The 9,076-nt window shown below is 43.1% G+C and overlaps 1 protein-coding gene across 1 annotated transcript; it reads right to left on the minus strand.

Annotated features, from left to right (window-relative positions):
- Window positions 1–5,010: 5,010 nt before the first annotated feature.
- On the minus strand, window positions 5,011–6,984 carry LOC308130309 (growth arrest-specific protein 1). The gene has a single exon (XM_080496593.1). The coding sequence runs from the start codon at window positions 6,454–6,456 to the stop codon at window positions 5,704–5,706; it is 753 nt and encodes a 250-aa protein (XP_080352719.1). The 5' UTR covers window positions 6,457–6,984; the 3' UTR covers window positions 5,011–5,703.
- Window positions 6,985–9,076: the final 2,092 nt, after the last annotated feature.

A 9,076-nucleotide genomic window follows, 5' to 3' on the forward strand; every position in this document is an offset into this window, starting at 1 on the left:
AAGAGGAGGAGGAAGAGTGCTCTAATTGGCTGTGGGTGCCCGTAGTGTTGGCTGGCTTTAGTTGCTTTAATCAAGCCATGAGCCCGCTGCTGCCAGAAAAAGTTTGGATGCAATTTTGACCCTTGCTTTTGTTGCTTGTTTCTGGGAGTACTGCCAGTTTTTATTGACCCCCCCCCCCCCCCCCCCCCCCCCCCCCCTCTCTCTCCATGAAGCGAAAATCGAATATCCTTCCAGTAATGCGGTCCAGACACTGAGATTCTAACGTGGAAACCTTGAGCTCAGACTACTGACTACGCCATCCTCCAAGACACCACAAGGTCTCCTCTTGTGAGCCACAACCTCCAGCATTGTGAAGTGTCTCGCGACCATTAGAACAAGGCCTCGGCTTTTTTGACCTGAAGAAAAGGTGCTCTGAACTTCCAGCCATTCACAGCTTCTCCATGGCTGTAATGAAAGGATCATTGTTTGTGTCAGAGACAGGACTCCCCCCTCCCCCCCCCCCCCTCCCGGGTCACTCCTTGGTACCGTGAGGAGGAGAGTGCATGTCCAGGAGGAGGGAGTCAGAGAAAGTTTGTTTCAAAGACACGCTGAATAAAGATAATTTAGAAAATGGGCTCCAGCACAGTGCGGCCTCTGTAAACCCCTCCTGCTGTTTCTCATTCCCTCCACACAGGCGACTCCCCGAGGCCGCGCTGCTCCTGTTTGTTTTGATTTTGATCCCAGAGTGGAAGGTGGAGAGGACGGAGGAGGCTGAGGAAGGGGACAGGGTGGTTGTGTTGGAGCGCTCGTAGTAGTAATCGTCACGACAGACTGGAAGAAAGACACTTGGAACAAAACTACAAAGTGCACACGGCGGCTGGAGGCCACTGTGTCGCCCCGTCCTGCAGTTTTTTTTTTACGTCAGACAGTTGGATGTGCTCAAGGATTCCTGTGGTTATTGAAGAGTAAGGAAAAGGCTGCGTGGAAATTCTTTACAGACAGAGACTTCAGTGATTTGCCACAAACTTTACTCCTCCAGTAAAGTGGTAAATTCTTCAGTTTAGTTGTCTGTTACCTTTGCGTACTGTTGCATTTCTACCTGACTTGAGCAACATCTTAAATGTTTAAGGAGACATTTCCTTTTTTTTTTTTTTTTTTTATAGCTTTTTGAAAGATTATAAATACACAATGTGGTCTTTGAATTGCTTCCTGCCTCTTAAACTTCTAAAGAAAAAAACCTGGAGATTTCTTGGATTCAGGAAAATGCTTTGCTGTTCTATAACAGGCAGGACAATTTGCATGGTGCACGTCCCCTCCGAGGGTCTCCACACACAAGCCAGAGGTAAAACTGACAACCACACATCCAGAGCAACTTGTGTTTCCGAGAGAAAGTCCGATGCCTTTATTAGTCTCAGTCATAATATGAATTTCTTAGCGTTTTAGTAACTGCTGCTGTTGAGATTCATTCTTTACTGTTCACGAGGACCCAGAATGTCTCCTGTAAAGAACAGGTGTGGAGCTCACACTGAGCAGCAACTCTTTCACTATTTGTTAATGATGTAAATACCTCAGTGGGTGTTGAGGAAGCTTGCTGTAGTTTGTCACACACTACAGAAAACGGCAACATTCAAACTTCTCATTCATTCACTAAGTAACCAGTGTTTATAACAAAGTACAGCAACTGGGAAATGATGTTGACAATATGATTCATAATGTTGTGCTGGATATTCTGTGTTATCAATCACATAACGTATGAATGTTCAAGGATGAAGAGGATGAAATCAGAGAGTGAAGATGTTTGATTGATATTGACATTATGATCCTCAAAATACTTTAGCATCTCTTAGAAGATAAATAAAAGAATCTCCACAAAATGCAAACGAGTAACCAAACAGCCATATTTTCCTGATCGTGACCTCATGGCAACCTATTAAATAATACATCAAATCCCTTCATAACTCTACAAGGTAAATTCTTCACACACGTAAACAAGTTTTCAAAATGCCTCTAATAATCTTTGTACCTGGAATTGAAAATGCTTCAATCTCAAAACTTACAAACGATCCCCCCCAAAAAATGAGAAAGTTAAATTTAACCTGAAGCTATGATGGTTCACACATTTCACCTTCTCTTCAGTTGTTCAAATGTATCGGCCCTGATGAACGCTATTCCATCAGTAATGCCAGTTAAATACTTCAAAATTTAAAGTAAAGAGGAGTGGTCAGCTCTTCTATATCCGGAGTGAAGTGAACACTTTCTCAATTAAAGATATAATTTTTTTAAAGGCTGATCAATGAGATTTTACTTGGACACAGCTTTCTATTTTTAATTCAACTTCAAACTTGATTTAAAAAAAAAAAAAAAGGTACCGTAGATATAATTTCCCTTGCATGAAGTTTCCAGATGAACAGCTGTTGTTCATGCTAGTTGAGTCAAGACATAGGTTGACTTGAGCTTTGCTCAATGGAAATGAACTCGTGATAAAAAGCAGTTTTTTCACCAGATATTTATGAGCTACTGCTGCTTCATGTACTTTTTTCTCAAAGCCCCAGTCTGATTAAATCTTTCAACATTTTGAGTTCAATAAATAACTAAAGAATTTTTTTGATGAACAGATTAACAATATTTTTTTGTATGAAACAGCAATTTTGCGAAGTAAAAATGACTCGTTCTGCAAGCCAAGACACAAGATACAACCAATATTGTAATAATAGTCAATAACATGTCAAAATGTGTCTATTTTAGACCTAATAAAGCCAATAATAACAGTAATTTTCATTTTATTCTTGATTTGTGTCACCCAGAGAGCTGGTCAAGCAGAGCTAAAGAGCCACATATGATGTCCAGGTATGCTGTTATTTAATAAAGATTCAATGAAACCTTTACCTGACTCCATACATTATTTCTTATATACATCATTCAACATAAAGAAATTCTTCTTACATGTAAAAACTTTCAGAAATCTGCACACACACAAGATTAAAAAAGTGTAACATAGCCACAGATTGAATATGACTGTTGGGAGTCCTTCTGTGAATAAATCACATCACAACACTGCTGTAGGTCATCAACATTTTATTATAAAACTCACCCTTCCACGAGGAAGACACTGCTCTGAAGTGTTTACTATTGCTGTCACAAGATGAGATGAGAAATTGAAAAAGTCTAAGATCACTTTCTGTTTTTCATTGTGCTACATTCGTGTGTTTATATTAAAAAGGCATTTATGCGACACTGCATATGATCGTATAAAATATACACATTCTTCATATTCTAGCTTCATAATTTAACACTCAACGACACGGTTCAAGACTTCATTTCAAGTGGCAAAGACACAGACTGGCAGGTTTTAATACAAGTGATCCAAACTAATGACAAACTTTGTGAATTTCCCTTTTTTGACAACTTAACAGACTGAGAAAAGAGAGACATTAGCATGAAGTCGTTAAAATTCTAATAAAAGTGTGCTATTACAAATACATATGTTGCGCTTGGTTGAGGAAATAAAGGTTTTTAAAGTACATCTTCTAATGAAATCAACTGAATCTCTGGGAGTGATTTAATCTAAATCTAGATTTGAGCTGTGTGAGACTCAGAAAGCACTTGGTGGCAATCCTGTATGTGAAACATTCAATAGAAACAAATGCGAAGACCTCATTTGGTTAGTACGACTCCCAGCCTCCTCCAGCTGTGTGATCCTCAGTAAGAAGCCCTGCAGCTGTGATGGACGGCTCACGTCAAGACCAACGATCTGGATGTTCACACTCTGCTGTGACGCTGCTTAGTTCTGCTCTGTTGGTTTACTGGGTTTCACTTAACAATCCTTCATTTCCATCTAATGAGCAAGTCCACTTCCTGCTCGGCCATTTGGTAAAAGTAGTTCACCATTTGTTGCCAACCTCACTCGACCCGACTGACCCATCTCAGCCACTCAGTGAGGGTATGTTAAGACGAAGAAAAAAAAAAAAAAGGTTTTCTCACTACAAAAGCATGTTGCATTTACGCGAGAATTTAAATTGAATCGCAATGTGAGTTTTGACACATTAGAGAAGGATCAATACTCTCAACTATTTTGCTTAAATGTATTTCAGATGCATCGTCTCTGGCTTATCTTCGAGAAATATCCAGCAAATAAAGATTTCTATCTGAAATGATGTAAATCTATATAAGTCCAGAATCTGTTTTTTTTTTCTTCACAATTTCAAACCTGAATTGGAAATAAAAATGGATTAAACACAGCAGGACATCTATGTTTTAGACACAAGTCTTTAAAACAGAGTTCAAATGGGAATCGTCTCCTCTGATTTATTTTAATATCTTTTGAGTCCAGAAAAGCTGTTTTATCTTAGCACACTTACACTGTTATTGCAGAAAAACTGCAGGTTTTTATTTTTGTGTGAATGCAAAGAGCATCCATCTGTTGTCCAGCTGTTAAAAAACAGCTCAACATTTTATACTATGTTTGTGTCCCTCAAATTAAAATGATTCTTTTTATTTCACGATAGAATTAAAGGATTTGAATAATTTATAATTAAACAAATTAAGTAACGTCATACAAATACAACAAACAATCTTGCTAATAAATGATTCCTAATGCTGTACTATTGTGAGAAAAAAAAATACAAAAATAAAACCCAGGATGCTTTTTAAGACAGATGAATTTCAGGACACGTTTCTTGCAGCCAGTTGGAACCGACTAGAAAAATGAGCTGAGCTGAGTGAACAAAAACTAAAAATCCTCGTTTTACAGTGCTAGTGTTCAACAGGCTCATAAAAATAAAAACAAAAAGGTGGTGCAACAACTTCACACAGTTTAGTTTTCACACGTTAAGGCTGAACTTGGACATGGTGGTGGCCCCACATCGGGCCCATCAAAGCAGTGTCAGTCCAGGTATAAAAGCCCCTGACAGGCCTGGTGTTGGGGGACAGACTGCAGGTACGCTGAGTTGACCCGTTCACACCAGCAGCTGTCAGGGTTTGCTGGGGTGTTGGAGCAGTGTGAAAGCAGCAATAAAGACAGGGGTCTTTTAAAGGCATTAGGAGGTGGCAGGCAGTGGAGAGGGGGGGTGGAGGGGGAGAAGGAGGCGGTCTCAGGAAAAGTACAATAAAACAATCTCAAATGGGGGGAAGGGGAACACCAAAGAGTGCTGTGAAGAGGGGCTTCAGTTAATTTAAGTACTTGATACCCACACCCTTGCCATGTCTTCTGGACTTTCACACAAATATTTGAAGTGTGGTTACTCCGACAATACAACAGCCCCCCACACCCACCACCCTCTGAAATGGAGAGCAGAGCAAACAGAGCCTGGATGGGTCCAATGTTTGTCTAAGGTCTTAATAAAGCCACACTTCAAGTACCATTTACACCAATCCAAATAAACAGGAGCTGCTTAAAGGGACAGAAAATGCCCGGCGACAAAGTTTGGTTTCCGTTCCTCTCACTGTCACCCGGAAAACCCACAGACTTTTAGCTTGGTGACCCCGAGCACTGTGAAGGCCACACGTGTGATGGACTGACTCGTGGATGAGTAGGACTGTATTCCTGAGTGAGATGTGCGTCGAGGGTTACAATGCAAACTGTGCTCTCTGGGCTCAAGTCCTCCACCAGCAAGCCTCATCTAGTGTCTGTGAGCGTAATCCCTCATGAATCCGGGGGTTTTTCTTGCACTTATCTCAAACAGTGTCACCCTTTCATTGGTAAATCCAACAGAAGCCTGAAGCATCTCAGTACAATATCCATGCAGCAGTGAGAAACACGCAGGCCGTGCAGCTGGATAACATCTGGGAAGAGGAGGAGTTCTCGATGTACACCTCCTCTCTGTCACTCTTGGGGTCATAGTCCTCGTCCTCGTAGAGGTCATCCACGTCGGGCTGGTCGGAGATCACACTGTGGTCCCCTATGGAGCAGAGCTTGCTCATGTTCTCCTTGACCACTTCACAGAAGGGTCTCTCCACCCCGTCGCAGACGCAGCGGTTCAGCAGCGCGCCGTTCGGGATGAACAGCATCTGCTGGATGGTGGCCTTACACTTGGAGGAGCACTTCCGGCCGTTGAACAGCTGCCCGCAGTAGGACAAATAGGCCGCCAGGGAGGTGTGGCAGTTGCTGTCCTCCTCGCAGCGCTGCCGGGCCTCCATGCAGCCGATCCCCCCGGCGTCGCTCGGGTGCCTGCGGGGCAGACACGGCTCGATGGCGCGCTTGGCGCTCAGGCAGTCCAGGTCCTGCGCGCAGTCGCAGGTCTCCAGGTCGGGCCCGCTGCGGGTGTGGTTGAGCCGGATGAGCGCGTTGATGCAGTGGCTGGGACACTGCCTCCTCGTGCCCCTGATGTTACCCTCGCAAGCGGCGAGGTACTGGTTGTAGGCGAGGTCGCACTCGGGCTCGTCGTGGCACCGGAGCAGCGCCTGCCAGCAGATCAGTTGGGCATCTAAGGCCACCAGCACCCATGGGAGAAGTGCCAGGGCGCTGCACCAACATCTCATGCTTGAATGGAGGTCTACTTCGGTGGCGTGCACGTTTTCCAGCAGCACATTTAGGACCAGGGCAGCTCAAAGTCTCCAAACTTCCAGACTTACATCCACTGAGAGATTCCACATTAAAGGCGAAACTACCAGCGCGCCTCGTTTACTAACTTGTTCCTTCGATGGGTTTTCCTGCTCCCGGTGGGCTCTGCTGGAGGATCGGACTCGGGGAAATCTCCACGGTTGGTTGGAAGAAGAAGAAGAAGAAGAAGAAGAGTCATTCCGGGAAACATGTCCAAACTGCAGCCTGTTGCCTCCGGATCAGACCTGAGATGTCCCCTCACGCGCCGCACGGCTATCTCCAAAGTTAACGCGCAGCCTGACCACACTTATTGTCCACAACTCAAGAGAGCAGCACACTCGAACGTCTACTTCTTGTCATTTCTTCTCCCCGAGCCGCTACTTTGAATCCATCCACGCATTCCCGAGTTGTTGTTTTTAGTTGTTGGAGGTTTCTCCCTGTCGCATTTTGTCCCGCTATGTGCGTCTTTGTCCCTCTTCTTTCTGGCTGTTACGCTTCACGGTCCGCCGAGCATTTCCCCACAACACCCCTCCTTCTGTCGAGAAAAAAAAAAAAAAAAAAGAGAGAGAGAAAGAAAAGTTCTCCCCCTGCTCTCTCCCTCCCTCTCTACTCATTTACAACCCTGCACACCGATTGGTCCTCGCTGAGGAGTCAGTCGTGGGACCCGTTTCAAGGCCCGCAGCGGCGCAACTCTGCGCACTAATCTCCCCCTTCGGCGCACGACGAGATCGGCTGCATGGACGTGTTTATAATATTTCTTTGCATGAAACCTAGGATCTGTGTGGTCCCCCCACCTCCTGTAGCAAAACACAAGCGAAAGAGGGAAGGAGAGGGGAAGAAGAAGAGGAGGAGGGGGAAGAAGAAGTGGAGGAGAAGGCGGAGGAGGAAGAGGGGGGCGCTTGCAAAATGCATTCCTCCGCAAGAAGCTCACATCTGCAACTTCACTGCTTCTATTTTTCAGAAAAACAAATCTGCTCCACCAGAGGAAAAAAAAAACGCCAAGAGAGAAACTTCTGTGACAACTTGCCTCGCTGTTCTGTCCCCCCCCCCCCCCCCCTTTTTTAGAGCTCTCACTAATTGTCACTCCCCCCTCTTTTTCTCTCCTCCTCCTGCCTCTCATTCTGCAGAGTTTTTAAGCCCCGATTGATGGAGGAGAATGGGAGAGAATAGTATTTTCTGGCCCGTTTCACCCTAATTGTGTCAGATTGGCCATGCAGCGGCCCAGTGTCTTTGCAGGCTGAAGATTGTTCACGCGCTGTGGCCTATCAATGGAGAGGGGTTCAGCATCAATATATTTTACAGCTATTCCCTTTCACGCCACACTTGAAAACTACCAATAGCTCAGGCTCTTCTGCCATTGAAATGGTAACTAACTTGATTTTTGGGGGGAATAATAGCTGCAGGTTCGCCCCTCCTGAGAGGCAGTGCCAGTTTAGCACAAACTCCACAAAACAGATGGATTGCCCTAAACACCGAAGACCTGCAACTGCCGGCGAGACGACACAAAACGAATCTTTTATTTTCATAAATATACATGGAGATTTCACCTTCTACACTATACGAAAAAAAAAAAAATCTATGAATCTGGAATGTTTACAAGGAAAAGCAGCCAGAAGCCAATTTTGGATGGTGTCACTGAAAATACTAATACAAACTATTGTCTGTGGACACAGTTCATCACTGTTTCCATACAAGTCTACAACTCTACCATGTAAAGAAAAAGATGCAGAGACAGATTAAATACTTCTTTCGGTATTTTTAGCATTATCACTTATGAGAAAATATTTGGAAGTGTGGAGAAACAATAAGACCACATTTCCACAAAAGTTGAGAAATCTTGTATTATGGTGATAAAACACAATGTGATATATCTATAAACCCATTAGGGAGTTGACGACATGTACCACGACTCATTTCAGGTGAAATAGAAAAGTGTCTAAAGGTAAAAATAGAACGAAATTACTTTTGAAAAATATACACTGTACATTGTCCTTTTTTCAACTTTTATTTTATTCTGCATTTTATGTTATTTTGCATTTTATATAAAACCCCAAATTGCTTCCTTCCTCTTGAGGTTTGTGGTTTTCTCGGATGGATGACAGTATTACATCTGATTGTGAAATAAATCTAAATATACAGTTTATTATAAACCTGAAGATGAGTCAGCTTGTTATTGACATTGATGTAGAGGTGTGTGGCAGTGACTTGCACTTCTGTGAAGTCAAGGTTTTAGAGCCACAATTATCCAACCAGACATCTTTTTTCCCCCTCCAACATATTGCTTATATCATGAAATGGCACTGAACCATATTCTGCACGTGTCCAAATTGCTTTAAAGATCTATTACACACTGAAAACATTTAACACAGTGGAAATTAAAAATCCGGAAATGTTGATTGTAAATAAAACAACATAAAGGCTCTGAATGATTTTCACAATGTGTTTGGTGAATTTTACACATCTCCCAACTTTTCTGGAGTTTGTAGAAAGAATCCTCGTCAGTGTTGATCTAAATGAATAAAATAAGATAAAGTAGAACTAAATAATCCAAAATGAACT

The sequence above is a fragment of the Blennius ocellaris genome (assembly GCF_963422515.1).
Source record: "Blennius ocellaris genome assembly, chromosome: 1".
In the NCBI taxonomy this organism is placed as follows: domain Eukaryota; kingdom Metazoa; phylum Chordata; class Actinopteri; order Blenniiformes; family Blenniidae; genus Blennius; species Blennius ocellaris.

Bases quoted from the DNA above. Each gene is read 5' to 3' on its own strand.
- LOC308130309 (XM_080496593.1), bottom strand. From the start codon at position 6,456: ATGAGATGTTGGTGCAGCGCCCTGGCACTTCTCCCATGGGTGCTGGTG.